The 17,118-nt window shown below is 37.5% G+C and overlaps 1 protein-coding gene across 1 annotated transcript; it reads left to right on the top strand.

Moving 5' to 3' along the window:
* The first annotated feature begins 631 nt into the window (after positions 1-631).
* On the top strand, positions 632-1,054 carry LOC110708893. Its single transcript, XM_021887115.1, has one exon. The coding sequence runs from the start codon at positions 632-634 to the stop codon at positions 1,052-1,054; it is 423 nt and encodes a 140-aa protein (XP_021742807.1).
* Positions 1,055-17,118: the final 16,064 nt, after the last annotated feature.

Here is a 17,118-nt window from a genome sequence, read left to right as displayed (position 1 = left end):
CAATCCTAATTGCATTAGGAATGATAAATCATAATAGGCTCTCCTCTAGATCATTGGGCCGCATATAAAAATCAAACTGGACCCAGTTTAGTTATTTGGCCATAAATTTCTCATTATTCATCGGAATTGGGCTTATAATATATCGTTGGAAAGCTCTTTTCGAGCCCAATCCAACTACACTATTATTGGACCCTTGCCATGGACCAAAGTAATCTATATTGGCTATTTTCATAAAATAGGTTTTCAAAAACAGAGAGAAAGAAGAGAATTAAAAACTAACCACAACACTAGACTTTTCACACTTTCACTTCATTCGATTATGATTTGACGTGAAAAATATTCATCATCGGGCTTGGTTTTGGGGAGACAAAAATGGGTGTCTACAAGTGGAAACTCATATAAGTGGCCAAGAAGCAGACAAAATTTGTGAGAAAACTAATTTATCTGGTCAGACTAGGGTGGAAGCTCAAGGTTTTAGCGGGGTATTTAGGTTTTTTGGAGAAACGAAGAAGTTTCTGTTACCCCCTATGGCAATCACACACAACATCTTACTGTTTTGATTGAGAAAAGAGGAGAGACCCTGTGTTATGGTCCATGGTTGATTGCTGGAGACTTTAATGACACTACTAGTATGGCGGAAAGGAATGGAAATGGTTGTTCGGAGATGCAACGGAGGTGTACGGAATTTTCTAATTGGATTGACAGTGATGGCTTTATTGATATAGGATGCTCTGGCCCAAATCATACTTGGTATCGAGGTAACTCTTCTGCTACTTTCAAATCATCTAGACTTGATAGAGGTTTAATCAATGAAGAATGGAGATTGTGTTTTGGAGAAGGAGCTTTGCGTAATCTCCCTCGTACTGCTTCCGATCATTGCCCAATCCTGATAAGCACGACAGGCTTTGCTCTAATAAACTCGAGTTTGAAACCTTTTCAGTTCCAAGCGGCGTGGTTACACCATGAGAAATTTGAGGAATTTGTCCTTGCAAATTGGCGCAATGAAATGCCTATTATCCCTTTTTTGAAAACCTTTGCTGAAAAGTTGAACTAGTGGAACCGTGAGGTTTTTCACAATATTTTTTGAAAAAAGAGGAGTTGATGGCTAGGATGGCAGGGATTCAAAGAGAGCTTGCAAAAGGTCGATATCCACATTTAATTAAGACTGAATCCGATTTGAGAAAGCAACTTGATGACATTCTTGATCAAGAGGAAACTTTGTGGTTCCAAAAGTCAATAATGGATGCTATTTGTGATGGGGATCGCAATACGAAATATTTCCACTTATCCACAATTATTAGGAGAAGGAGAAACCGGATTAATACTCTCCAAAATTCTGATGGTACGTGGGTTACAGAAATTGAAGGAGTGAAGGCCTTGGTTGTTGAGTATTGGAAACAACTCTTTCAAGAAGAGAATCATGAGTTTACAGGCCATCATCTTTTGTTGGACTGTTTTCCTAACATTGAAGCTTCAGATTGGAGCACTCTGACTCGACCATATCCTGACTGTGAAATTGTGAAAGATTTAATGTCGATGAAGGCGTATAAAGCCATTGGGCCAGATAGTTTTCACCCGCTTTTTTATCAGAAATATTGGGGTTTAGTCCAGCCGATTGTCACTACTCTAGTGCGTGATATTCTTGAGGGGAAGGAATTCCCAGATGGATTTTATGATGCATTCCTTGTCCTTATCCCGAAGGTGGATGTTCCTCGGCGTGCTAATAAATTTCGGCCTATAGGATTGTGCAAAATCATTTATAAAATTGTGACGAAAGTGATTGTGAATAGTGACAGGGTAAAGTCGTATCCCCTAATCAAAAATAATTACCTAAATCACTAACTAAGGTAGATAGAGAAGTAGGGTCGATCTCCACAGGAAAACAAGTCTTTTTACTCCTAACTAATTATTATAATCTAAATTATTTAAGTAACCAATATTTATAATTAAGCAAGAAACTAAACTACTAAGGTTGAGAATAGGAATAAAAAAATATATAAAAGGATCTAGGGCATAGGTTCACCAATAAATAATACTCCAGGGTAAAATATAGTAATCAATCATTGACATCGCATAAATAACATGATTAACAGGCTCTCGCAATTTATTAATCAACATAGATCTAACAGGCTCTCGCAATTTACTAGATCTAAGTTCTTATTGAAAATAGCCTTTAATATCAAATTAAATTCTGCTCGATTCATCAATTTAATATTGCTATACTTTTACAAGCCGCAATTGTAAAACATTAAAACAATCCAATAAGAAATCATCATGCAATTCCAACAATCAATAATAGTTAATCATCAATGCATCAATTAACCAGATTGTAAAGGGCTCTCGCTACGTATTACAATCACACAATTAATTTACCGGTATTAAATCTCATCTCTCGAATCTTGACTTAACCATTTATAAATTAACTTGCCTATTGAAACTAGACCTAAACATTAATTCTCATCTCTCGATTCTTGAATCAATATTGTCAAACTCATGCATAAAAGATAGGCCTAATCTAGTCACAGAGCATTAAATCAATCAATAGGAAATTAATCTAGCATTGATAATCAACAACAATAATTTACCCCTTCATATTATTTATTAGATCCCCATAAACCCTAGAAATTAAACTACTCACACATATTAAAAACTAAACTAATCAAAGTAATAAAATAAATCATGGTGAAAGAAATAAAATAAATAAGATTAAAGGAAGAGAAATCGTTACCAAAATAAATCTGGAATTAATGAAAGAAATAAGAACAAAGGTTTAGAGAGAGATTAAGAGAGAGAAAACTAAGTAGAGAGAGAAAGTCTAAGAGAGAAGGAGATAACCCTCTAATAATTCCGTACAAATCGTATTTAAACCTTTCCTTAAACACGAATTAAAACTAAACTAATCAGACCCTAGGAAAACACGCGCCCGATCGGGCATAGGGCCGCCCGATCGGGCCCGCCTTTTTGCTAGCACACTCTTCTCATCAGCACCGCCCGATCGTGTTAAGCCTCGCACGATCGGGCGCGCCCTGGGCCACACATCCTTGGCTTGCTGCGCATCTTGCCCGATCGGGCCCTTGTGGCTCCTCGAGGCTTTGGACTTCCGATTGGGCTCGACTCCTCGGCGCAATCCGGATCTCCTCTTCGGGTCTTGAATACTCGGTTCAAACCTCAGTATCTCGATTACCGAGCCCTTAATCACCGGCTCTCACCGGTCTTGGGCTCCAAAAGTGGTCGTGTTTCTCCAATGTTCGTGATTGCTCCAAAATATCTCGGGAAAATACTCCAAAAGCATAAATCCCTGTAAAAGTCAACCAAATCTACGAAAACACTGGAAAACACCGATTAGTAATAAAAGTGGCTCTAAAGAGCCAAAAACACTACTAATTATGACCGAGGGACGGGGGTAAAATACCATATAAAATGGACACATCAAATAGGCTTAAGCCGGTCCTTCCCTTGTTTATTTCACCTACTCAATGTAGTTTTGTTCCTAAGCGCCAAATCACGGACAATATTGTGATAGTACAAGAAATGATTCCTACTATGCGAAGGAAACAAAGTGGAAGGGCTTACATGGCGATGAAAATTGATTTTGAAAAAGCATATGACCGCTTAAGGTGGGACTTTATTCGAGAATCGTTGATGGAGATGAGAATTCCGCAACTTATGGTTGATATAATCATGAAATGCATTAATTCTGCCAAATTGTAATTCTTGTGGAATGGTGATCCTACCGAAGTGTTTTGCCCCTCTCGAGGAATAAGACAAGGAGACCTTTTGTCCCCTTATTTGTATGTTATTTGTATGGAAAGATTAGCCCAATTGATTGATTTTGAGGTGAGGTTGGGAAATTGGAAACCTGTTCGTGCAAGTAGAAATGGGCCACTAATCTCAAACTTTGCTATTGCCGATGATTTGATACTTTTTTGTGAAGATTCCATTGACAAGCTGAGATCATGAAAGAGTGTTTAGATAAATTCAAAGCAGCTTCTAGCATCAAGGTCAGTGTGGATAAATCAAGGGTATTTTTCTCGACCAATGCTAATGAGGATATTATAGATGGTGTATGTCGAAGCCTGGGTATGGAGGAATCCAACGATCTGGGCATGTATCTAGGTTTTCCCGATTATTAATGGGCGTAATTCGAAACAAGAATATCAATACCTGCATGAGAAGATTAAATCTAAACTTGCGGGTTGGAAGACAAAAACATTTTCACTTGCAGGGAGAGCTACTCTAATTCAAGCATCTCTTCTACCAATCCCATCATATACAATTCAAACCATGAAATTACCTCGTTCGATTTGTGAGGATTGATAAGTTCATATTTTATATACTTTATTATATCATTTTTACTCTATTTTAGAGTACAAATTATGCGTTTACAAAGATTTTAATGTCTTATTATGAATTTATCTTTGTTAAGCTTAATAGATTACTTTTAGTTAATTATGCTCCAATATTCTGTTATTATGACATATTTTGAAAAGCAATACCAAGTTTCCATTCTTTTTATTATGCTCTCAGGTGAATTTATGAGAAAAGAAGAAAAGGAAAATAAAGAAAGGCCCACTACAAGCTCCACGAGCTACATTTTACCAAGTGAATGAAAGTGGGTTGAAAACCCACTAACTCAAACAACTCCCAATAGAGAGTAGCAGCGGGAACAAGAGGCAAATCCAAGAAAAAACCTCACAAAAGCTCATTGATATAGAAGAGCAGCCACGCAGCAGAAGGGGGTATCACTTACACACACGGAGACGCAGCAAGCAAGGGACGTGAAGGAGGAAGCAGTCCAGCAGTCACTAAGCCGGCGACCAGCTTTGCGGCGAGCCGTGATTGGTGCAGCAACCCGATTACACATCAAGCAATGAGCATCTTTCTTGTTTCCTTCCTTTAAACTTTATGCAACTGATTGACTTTGGGTTGATTTAATATGTTTAATATTAATTCTTCATCAATTAATTGTGTTCTCTTGATTTCCATGTCTAGTTAATTTCGTTTGTTCTAGGTTAGGGATGTAGTCCTTTATTATCTATCAATGAATTGAATTACTTTGTTTAGGTTTGATTTATATAATTGCAACTTGATAATCTTGTTTTAATTCGTACTTTTAATCTGGCCAATTGATTGTATGTTTAAGGTATTGGATTATTAGCGGAAGTGAAATTTCAATACTAGTTCGTGGGATTATCAAACGTCAAGTTTAGGAATAGTTATACACTTGGGGTGGTCTTATTGAATTCCTATTCTTGATGAATTTATTTCAATTGTTGTGATCACGGAAGTAGACATAATGTTGATTTAAATATACGTTTTCTACCTTGGAAGAGGAGGTTACATACTATTGGTAATTCGATCATTGCTACTTTATATATGTTCAACCCTGCAATTAGTTTAATTTCATTATAGAGAGTAATTGGCGAAACCCGAAACCTAGAACTACTTCTCATTATTGTCTATCGTTTATTAGTTTGCAACTTTAATCGTTTATAGTTTAGTACTACTTTTCCCGTATTTTCGTCGTCTAAATAATATTTTAGTTCCTTAACTTGGTAATTGAATAGACCTCCTTGTGGATACGATACCTTGCTCACCCTATATTTACTGTAATTGACCCGTACACTTGCGGTAGATTTAGATTCGACCAATGATGTGGATAAAAGGATGTTCCTGTGGGGTGAGGCTGAGAATGAACGAAAGATCCACTTGGTTCCTTGGGAAAGCATCCCAAAACCGAAGGTAGAATGTGGGATTGGATTGAGATCTCTGCGCCAATAAAATGCGGTCTTCATGACAAAGCTTGGGTGGAGACTTCTAGCGGAGCCCCAATCTTTAAGGTCTAGAGTGTTGAGAAGCAAATACTGTGATGGCCGTTGTGATGTGAACGTGTTTAGAGAGAAATAAGGAGCCTCGATTGTATGGAAAGGTATAATGGGGAGTATAGATGTGTTAAAAAAGGGCATCAACATGGCAGTGGGAAACGGAGGTAACACTTCGTTTTGGACACAAAGATGGGCAACTAATGATACCTTGTTAGCTTATGCTGATCATGTTCCTCCTACGAGTATGCATCACTTATTGGTTTGAGATATGTGGGATAGCAACATTGGATGGAAATTTGAGGTTTTTGCCTCATATTTACCTGAAGATATTCTTGTGGCAGTTGCTTCTTTTGAACTTGTTGAGGATGAGTCGACAATAGATGAAATTTATTGGAGGGGATCGAAGTCAGGTGGCTCTATGATATCTTGTTATTTGGTATGATTATAGGGTACTTTCGAACCTTGTTTTTGTCATTATTCGGCATCAAAATTCATTATTTATTATATTTTTATGCAAATTTTGTATCATCCATGCTTCACGGGTTGTTTGTGTTTTTGATGTAATGTAGCTATTTTTAGTACTATATATGGACATGATCAAGAATGAGTGAACAAGGAGAAGGGCAAGCTTGGTTGATAAAGAAATGGAGGAAGAAGGATGAGTGCCTCAAAGAGAAATGAAAAGCTTTTGGAAAGCCTTAAAGGGTTGTTTGCATAAGGGTAAACTTCAACTGACCATAACTTTTGTTCCACTAAACATTTTGAAGTGGTTCAAATTGGAGATTAAAGTTCATTTCAAGATCTTTCCAACGACTGGTCACATGCCTTATTCCGATGAGTAACGAAGAAGTTATGACCTTCTGAAAATAAGTTGTTTTGCCAGAAAAGGGATGCACGTCCGTGCCAAATGAAGCACGTCCCTGCAAGGTCAGGCAGTAGCTACTACTCATATTTTAACAGGTCTGCACGTCCATGCAACCTTTGGCACGTCCGTGCCGACCTGTAGACGAGCCCGACTCTTGTTTTTTCCGTCCTTGTTATTTGGGGGTCATATAAATACTCCTCTTAGCTCATTTTGTACCGGGTATTCAAGTTTGGAATGCCTTCTCTTAATTTGTAATTTTAGAACACAAATGTTCTCAAATCATTAGTTAGATTTTAATTAATAGCTTGGAAATTTCAATCTCAATCATTGTAGAAGACAAGTTCCACCATTGTTATTCAAGTTGAAGCTTCTAGTAACTTTTTCTCACTCTTCTCTTCTATTTTAATTGCTTTGATTGTTAATTATCTTGCTTAATTCTTGTATTCTTAGATTATTATTTAGCTTAATCTTTAGTTAATTCTTGTTCATGAGTTACTTGAAATGCTTAATTGCTTTAATCTCCATGGATTGTGAGTAGTCTAATTTTCTAGGGTTTGGGTAAAACCCTCAATGTAGTCACTAATTACTTGTTGCATGTGTTAATTAAATTGGTAATTGTTGGGTGTTAATTAGTTGAGCTTAAGTGGTTTAATTTCTTAGTTCTTGTATAAGGTCATTGCTAGAACTATTATCTAAGCTTTCTCAACGAAGGATCGAGAGATGAACTTGAGTTAGCTCCCTTATGCTTAATTGACTTGAAATGCCATGAGAATAGGAATTTTCGGTCAAGGGAATGTTTTTGTCATCGTGATTATGCTTTAATACTTGTTTTATGATTTGTAACCATGAGAGTAGGTTGTATTCATGATTCAAGTAATCCTTCTAGCTTGATAGAGTAGTTGGGTGTTTTAGACGACTTCCCCTATATTATCCCCTTTATTTACCATTGTTTGCTACATGCTATTTGTGATTTGTGACGAAATTGAGTGGTATATCCCGAGCCCTAGAACTCTCTAATTATTGTTAATCACCCCTTAGTATTAGTTGATTGAACTAGTACATTATGTTAAATAAAAACCAAACCAATTTTGACTTCATTTAGCTTATTTAAACGGTAGTGTCTCGGTGGTTGATTCAACGCCTCTCTTGGGTTCGACCCTTTCTTACCCTTGCTATTAGCTAGTGAGACCAAGATAGGACATTATCTTTGGTAGGCTCGACGACAGCCTATCACTTTACTCTAGGCTCAGCTTTACAACTTGTTCGAAATGTAAAGGTGCCCTCCTGTAGGGAATATTTCAAGCGCTACCCCTAGCTTGAACCCCACTGTGATCATACACTAAAGTACGGTGGCGTCCAAAGGGAAAGAAGATAGAGCAAAAGAGTCGCCAACAAGTTTTAGGAACTTGTAAACCGTTCACGAGGTGAAGGTTACACCCCTTAACGATCTAGGAGATCGTTAACTCCAATAGGTCTGGAACCATGACTGGTAGTTCAGGGATGAAGGTACAAATCCAACCTAAAAGAGATTGAAGCTGCCCTAATAATAGGCCTCTACTTTATTCTGATCGTATTCAAGTGCGCTTTCTGACTAACATGCAATCAATAGGATTAACCCTAAACCTGTTTATCTATGTTGGTTGAATATTAATGCACAAATAAATATATTATTGGTGATCACTTGAATTATAATCATATTAACCCTAAAAAGATTATTAATTATCTTATTAAGCGTGATTACAAGTACCAATTCCCTTTAAACATGCATAAAAGGCGTGATCAAGCAATAACAATAAAAATATCATCAAGCAACATAATAATCATAATTAAAAATAATAATGTTAAAGAAAAATAATAGCAAGACCCTAGGCATGATACTAACAAGATTAATAACAAACCCTAGCATGTCATAAGCAATAAAAATCAAAGTTTTAACCCTAACATGATACTATTATGAATATTAGGAAGAGAATAAAAGGCATCATACTTTTAACCATACTTGATATTAAAGTTCCCTAGACATGATACTAGGAATTTATTGTTGTCACCCTAAACATCAAATTAAGGAAAACATCCTAACATGATACTAGGAATCATAATAACCTAAGCATGATTTCTATATCATAATATCAATTAAAGTATTAAAGTAATTACTTGGATGCCTCGTATCTCTTTCTAATAACAAAATACACACGTTAGTAACTTCACGGAAAATAATAAACAACAAAGAATTAAATTAAATAATTCAAAGAGAAATTTGGGACCAAACCCTCAGAAATTAAAACATTTCAGGTCTAGGGCGAAGGCAACTTCGAACAATGCTAGGTGTGTCTAGGTCTTGCGAATGCGGAATTTTGTATTTGAGAAAAGGCTAGTTTAGAGAGAAAGATAGTAATCAAGAGAATCTTGATGAGAGTTGATGAGAATTGGTGAATGAAAATGGAGTTTTTAGGAGGCTATTTATAGAGAAAATCGGCCAAAAAGATAAAAAATCAAAACATAGTTCTGACGTGTAAAACGAGGTTAGCACCAGGCGCTGACATTAGCGCCAGGCGCTAACGCTAGCGCCAGGCGCTAATGCTGGAGTTTGGCGCTAACTTAATTATTGACGCGTTTTCTTAAAATCAGATAGAAATAGCCGTACAGGAGGATAAAATCGTATTTTCCTCAAAAACATTCTTTTATTCTGATTAAAACTCTAAAAGTCAACAAAAGTCAATTTATCAATGCTAATGGAATTAGGAACGAAAAGAACCTTCTAGAAGAATCTAGAAGACTAAAACCATTCCTAATTGCATTAGGAATGATAAATCTATATTAGGCCCTCCTCAAGATCATTGGGCCGCATATAAGGCTCAAACCGGGCCCAGTTCAGTAATTTGCCCATAACTTCCTCAATATTCATCGGAATTGGGCTTATAATATATCGTTGGAAAGCTCTTTTCAAGCCCCATCCAACTACACTATTATTGGACCCATATCATGGACCAACCAAAATGGATTGACTGTTTTCTTAAAATAGGTTTTTAAAAACAGAGAGAAGAGAAATTAAAATAAAACTATCCGCAACACTAAACTTTCCACACTTTCACTTCATTCGATTATGATTCGACGTGAAAGGTACTCATCACTGGGTTTGGTTTTGGGGAAACACAAATGGGTGTCTACAGAAGCCCCCACTTTGACTGAGTTTGGAGAAACGCAGGTTTTGAAAACAAAAGTCAAAGTATCGATAGGGACTAAGAATGATTCAGAACGTTCTACGATTCTAAATCATTCTTGTAACGCAGATACCTGCAAACTAGCGTTAGTTAAACAGATAAAAGTGTTTAGAAACGCGTATCTTGCACCGTCGAGCACACGTCTCTGAAAGTAACCGATTTGCTACTACTACTTTGCTGTTGTGACAACTTTCCACAATCTAGGGAACACCATCTTGCTGTTTTTATGTTCACTCGTCTCTGAACAATGGAGCTTTTTGGATATGTTCACGCGCCTCTGAACAAAGAGCTTCTTTTTAATATGTCCACGCGTCTCTGAACAAAGAGCTTTTGATGATATGTCCACGCGTCTCTGAACAAAGAGCTTTGATAATATGTCCACGCGTCTCTAAAAAAAGAGCTTTGATTATATGTCCACGTGTCTCTGAACAATAGAGCTTTTGATGATATGTCCACGTGTCTCTGAACAAAGAGCTTTGATGATATGTCCATGCGTCTATGAACAAAGAGCTTTGATGATATGTCCACGCGTCTCTGAACAAAGAGCTTTGATGATATGTCCACGCGTCTCTGGAGCAAAAGAGCTTGAATGTTTATTGCGATAATATTCCAAAGAAAAATTTTCGAAGACCAACGCTTGTCGATCTCTAAAGCTCGCTTGAACTTTGCTTTCGCTATGCCAGTACGTCGGCGATTTGCTGCTTGTGAACCATTATGTCGGGGCCTCTGCTGTTTATGAACCAGTATGTCGGTGTCTCTGTTATTTATGAACCAGTACATCGGTGTCTTGCGATGAGCCAATGTTTAGGCGCTTTAAGCTAAGTGAGACGATCTTTCGTCAGGTCGATCGTCAGGTCGATCACTAATTGTGATTGTAATCAAACTGACTACTTGATCATGTCAAAATGCTTATGGGGGCTAACTGGCGTACCAAGGAATCCGAAATTTTCTCAAAGAGGTTGAAATAACTGCTGCTGAAATATCTCTGGCGCCAAGAATTGGCTATGTCGCCAGACGCTGGGGTCTAGAGTCAGGCGCTGAACTCTGTTGCCAGACGCCAGATGTTGTTGCCAGATGCCAGATGTTGTTGCCAGACGACAACCTTGTCGTCTGGTGCTGGAGTCGGGTCTTCCCTATTCTGCTCTTACTGCCACTATTGCTTGGTTTTGCTCCGAACTTTGAGCTTGGTCGTTTCCTTTCAACCAAATCTGCTCAAATCTTTTGTAAATTAAAGCTCTTCATCTCTAATTTACTGATCCATGTAACTCTTCTTATCTTGGAGGAATCTCCTGTATCATATTCGCGGTTTTTTCGAAAAAAAATCCGGGAATGTCCTCGCTTGCTGGGATGCACCTGCATTTATGTCTTTGACTATAGGACTTTGCTTATATTTATTTAGGGTTGACCTAAGATTTAGTGTATATGTATTAGACTAAAATCAAGGTGATTTGACACGACATGCAAAATGTGTACATAACTCATGTGTGCATTGTAATGTGATCGTGCGACTCGAAAATGCAAAAAAAAAAAACAAAAATTTCCGTCATTTTTGTGGAGGGTACCGACTTTCTCCCGAAAAAGAAAGATCCAAAAAGAAATAAACGAAGTTTTTGAAGATGCATGTTGAATGAGCTTAGTCAAATGTTGTTTCTCACAGTACAAGGATTGTAACATCTTACACTATCCTAGTTGACTCGATAATGAAAGTATTTAGGTAACTTAGGCGCGGAGGCTAAGCACTTCATACTTCGATGCAATGATGATTATGATTGATGAGTGATTTTGACATGACAAGACATGCTTCAACGTTGTGTTAAGATTCCATGACAAAGGGTTCCTAAGGGAAGTATATTTGGTCATGTATCTGTGATGTGTGTGATAGTGACACTAAAGTTAGGCCGCAAGGGCTAAGTGTGTGGGAAAATATATTGAAGAGAGTCAAATGGTGGTGACTCTTAGGCTAGGTAAGCTAATGATGTAGGGATCAAGCCCCCAAGTCTAGCTCTAAATGAATAGGGATGAGCATAGGAGATCCCTTGATATGATCATGGTGTGAGTGTGTGAGTGTGAATATGAATGCAATTTTATTACGGCCACACCTCGATGTGAGGTTGCCTACGTATCCGTTACGAATCAGGCCGAACGTAGCTCTAGCCGAACCTCGCACAAGTGTGTGTACCTCAAAAAGATCTTTTTAAGGGTTGTAACGTGGTTAGGCTAAAGGCTTGTAGAAGAAGGGGATAAAGGCTCAAGACCTTCGATAAGCCCCCAAGGTGTGCAACCTCGCTTTTGTTTTTTTTATACTTGAGTTTCTACTCTTTTTTAGCTCTTTTTTTTTTCTTTAGCATTTATTTTATTTTTATAAGTGTGGGCAATCCCGATCATGCGGTCTATCACTCACTTGGCATTCATGTTTCTCAAGCACGGTACCGAGCACTCGATAAGAGACGCAATCTGAGACGTGTTCTTATCGAAGATATTTTCATATCAAAGACATTGAAACACTTACCCTTTTGTACACTTTTATTTATTCTTTTTGCTATTTTAATCTTTTTAAATTACTCAAGATTTTTATTATATTGAAAATTGCATAAGTTGCACATTATCCCATCCCAAATTTAGGTAGATGTAGGTTGAAAAAAATGAAAGGTTTATCATTAGACGAGGCTCAAAGTGGTTTATGAAGAAAGGATTGCAAATTTGAAGGGTGAAAGGTGATATGATGTGGCTACAAGGGGTGCCTCAAACCATTGGTATACCTTGTGCTTAGTTTGACATGGATTTTTTAATTTTTTTTTTTTTATTTTTTTTAATGCAATGCAATGATCATATGCAAGGAAATAAATGCTCATTTTATTAAAAAGGAAGGGTAAAAATCAAACTCTAAGAAATAAATCGAAGGAGGATGAAGGGTACCTAGGCTAGAATTATTGGGGAAAGGGTTTGAAAAAAGAAGAAGAAAGCATGAAATCTTGGTGAGTAGCTTGCCTTGTATTTGTTTCATCATTACCCTCATTTTTTTTTGTCAATCACATGACTCAAACTCGATTCAACATGCATGGATGGAAGAAGTGACGAAAGATGATGTAGATGGAGGGATATGAAGAATCATGAATGGAATGTACCCCCAACTTAAATTACGGACAAAAAACCGACTCATGCATGAACCTAAGGCATGGTCATGGTGACATATAAAAAGGTGTGCTAAGACTAGTGAGTGTAGGTGACATGCTTTGACTCTTGTGTAAGACCATGGGACTTAGTGCCTAGTCTCAATTAATGACTTAACAATGTAAATTATTAATAAAAATAATCGAATTGATTAGCAAACTGTTCAATTAGAAACAAAGTGATGACTCGAGCAATATACCGAACTGTCGCCAAAACGACAGGACTGGCGCCGCACTGTGTAGTGTAGCGCCAGACGAAAGAGCTGTCGCCAGGCGCTACACTCCACAGAGTGGCGCTGCAGTCCAAATCTCGGCGTCAGTTTTGGAACGTTGATCTGGAACTGCTTTCGGTATTATTACTCTACAGGGTATGTCTAAAGTCGTACTGAGTCAACTCTTATTAAATTATTAGAGTCTAATTACCAAAAGTAATTAATTAATTAAGCAAAGTATTTTTAGCCATTAAGCAGTTTATTTTGTCTTAACACAAGTCAAACAAACGGTTAGGAAAAAACTCATAGAGAATGCACAACCAAAAATGCACACGTAGTCAAATAGTCACAATATGATGCAATGAGTTTTGAGATATGGGTTAGTCAAAGAGGGTCCATGGTTAATTGTCTAGATGCACCGCGCGGAAGCCTAACCGTGAAGGGTTGGCGCGAGTGGATGGGACACCGCGAATTTAGAAAAACTCGCTTCCATGGTTTGGTGAATTCAACATTCTCGGATGTACCCTTTGTTGCTCAGAGCGTTCAATCAGGTATATGGAGCATGAATTCCCAGGGGGTTATGTCCATATGTAGAACACATATGGGTTTCAGAATAGTGAGAAAAACTCAATCAGGAAGTAGGATCGAGCAAACAGTGCTAAAAACTGGTCAAAATTAGAACGCATATTTCTGGCTCGGTATTGGAAGAATTTGGCGCCAGCAAAGAGAGATTGGCGCCAACTTTTGGCTTTAGCGCCTGGCGACAAAGCTGTCGTCTGGCGCCACAGTCAAAATTCTGGCGCTAAGTTTTGTTCGCTGACACTAATTCCTACATGCCTCGACAGCTTTCTGTGCTCGATAAAATTTTCCAGTTTCGCGCAGTGTTATTTCGATTCTAGTTGTGAAAGATATTCCTCAAATTTCTTACGTGTATAAATCCTATGTTTTAACTCATTACGGATGGTCTTTCCAACGAGATCTTTTTTATGCATATGACAATAATGTTAATCAAAATTACGCATATGAAATCCTAAAAACGTTTTGAGTCTCATCCACTCATTCTAAATCATTGCTGAAATAAATTTCAGGAATTAAAATAGAAATCCTCCCTAGTGGAGACGCCAAAAACTTTAGGGAATATTTCAAGCGCTACCCCTAGCTTGAACTCCACTGTAATCATACACTAAAGTACGGTGGCGTCCAAAGGGAAAGAAGATAGAGCAAAAGAGTCGCCAACAAATTTTAGGAACTTGTAAACCGTTCACGAGGTGAAGTTTACACCCCTTAACGATCCAGGAGATCGTTAACTCCAATAGGTCTGGAACCATGACTGGTAGTTCGGGGATGAAGGTACAAATCCAACCTAAAAGAGGTTGAACCTGCCCAAATAATAGGCCTCTACTTTATTCTGATCGTATTCATGTGCGTTTTCTGACTAACATGCAATCAATAGGATTAACCCTAAACTTGTTTATCTATGTTGGTTGAATATTAATGCACAAATAAATCTATTATTGGAGATCACTTGAATTATAATCATATTAAGCCTAACAAGATAATTAATTATCTTATTAAGCGTGATTACAAGTACCAATTCCCTTTAAACATGCATAAAAGGCATGATCAAGCAATAACAATAAAAATATCATCAAGCAACATAATAATCATAATTAAAAATAATCATGTTAAAGCAAAATCATAGCAAGACCCTAGGCATGATACTAACAAGATTAATAACAAACTCTATCATGTCACTAAGCAATAAAAATCAAAGCTTTAACCCTAACATGATACTATTATGAATATTAGGATGAGAATAAAAGGCATCATACTTTTAACCATACTTGATATTAAAGTTCCCTAGACATGATACTAGGAATTTATTGTTGTCGCCCTAAACATCAAATTAAGGAAAACATCCTAACATGATACTAGGAATCATAATAACCTAAGCATGATTTCTATATCATAATATCAATTAAAGTATTAAAGTAATTACTTGGATGCCTCGTATCTCTTTCTAAACAAAATACACACGTTAGTAACTTCACGGAAAATAATAAACAACAAAGAATTAAATTAAATAATTCAAAGAGAAATTTGGGACCAAACCCTCAGAAATTAAAACCTTTCACGTCTAGGGCGAAGGCAACTTCGAACAATGTTAGGTGTGTCTAGGTCTTGCGAATGCGGAATTTTGTATTTGAGAAAAATCTAGTTTAGAGAGAAAGAGAGTAATCAAGAGAATCTTGATAAGAATTAGTGAATGAAAACGGAGTTTTTAGGAGGCTATTTATAGAGAAAATCAACCAAAAAGATAAAAAATCAAAACAGAGTTATGACGCGTAAAACGAGGTTAGCGCCAGACGCTGACATTAGCGCCAGGCGCTAACGCTAGCGCCAGGCGCCAAGCTTAGCGTCAGGCGCTAATGCTGGCGTTTGGCGCTAACTTAATTATCGACGCGCTTTCTTAAAATCAGATAGAAATTTCCGTACAGGAGGATAAAATCATATTTTCCTAAAAAAATTCTTTTATTCTGATTAAAACTCTAAAAGTCAACAAAAGTCAATTTATCAATTCTAATGGAATTAGGAATGAAAAGAACCTTCTAGAAGACTAAAACCATTCCTAATTTGCATTAGGTATAATAAATCTATATTAGGCCCTCCTCTAGATCATTGGGCCGCATATAAGGCTCAAACCGGGCCCAGTTCAGTAATTTGGCCATAACTTCCTCAATATTCATCGGAATTGGGCTTATAATATATCGTTGTAAAGCTCTCTTCAAACCCCATCCAACTACACTATTATTGGACCCATATCATGGACCAAATAAATTGGATTGGCTGTTTTCTTAAAATAGGTTTTCAAAAACAGAGAGAAGAGAAATTAAATTAAAACTATCCGCAACACTAAACTTTCCACACTTTCACTTTATTCGATTATGATTCGACGTGAAAGGTACTCATCACTGGGTTTGGTTTTGGGGAGACACAAATGGGTGTCTACACCTCCCCTGCTCAAGCCAAGGGATGGAAGTTAATTTGGCAATTGAAAGTGCCTCAAAGAGTGAAAATATTTTTGTGGCTTGCGGTGCAAAAAAAAATTATGTCGAATAGCACTCGGTTTGTTCGCAAAATAGCTGATGACCCTCGCTGCACTTGTTGTGGGTATGCTGAAGAGACTGCTGACCATATCCTTCGAACATGTCCTCTTGTGGTGATTGTCAGGAGATCTTTGGGTTAGTCAAATGTTGTGGATTTATTTGGTAACCCTTCTAAAGATTGGCTCTTTGAAAATTTAGATGGTGATAAACCTGTTGTAAGTGAAGATTGGCCTACAATTTTTGCGTTAGGGTGTTGGTGGATTTGGAAGTGGAGGTGTGAGAGAGTTTTTGTACCAACTGCCAAAATCCCTTTTGATCAAGGAATTTTTATCCTAGCTCTTGTGGGAGATATCAAGAAGGCCTGGGATCGAAATTTGCTTCTAGCTGGTGCTAGTAAAAAGCACAGAGTGGAGGCTCTCATTAGGTGGAAGTGTCGAATGAGGGTTTGGTAAAATTGAACACGAATGGGGCAGCTAAAGGAAACCCAGGCAAGGCTGGTGCTGGTGGTATAATTCGAGGCCATAGAGGAGATATCCATGAGATTTTTGCCATCAATTGCAAATCTTATATGTGCACAAAGGATGAACTGCTAGGTATTATGCGAGGGCTAGCCATTGCATGGAATGGCGGACACAAAAAGTGTTACTTGAAGCTTATTCTGAAGTGGTTCTTCGTCTTTTGACTAATCCTACGCCTTCCAACTCACCCTTTATTCATA

The sequence above is a fragment of the Chenopodium quinoa genome, unplaced genomic scaffold (assembly GCF_001683475.1).
Source record: "Chenopodium quinoa cultivar QQ74 unplaced genomic scaffold, ASM168347v1, whole genome shotgun sequence".
Classification (NCBI taxonomy): domain Eukaryota; kingdom Viridiplantae; phylum Streptophyta; class Magnoliopsida; order Caryophyllales; family Amaranthaceae; genus Chenopodium; species Chenopodium quinoa.
Note: the sequence above shows the minus strand (reverse complement) of the source record. Positions and strands in the feature narration are given on the sequence as shown.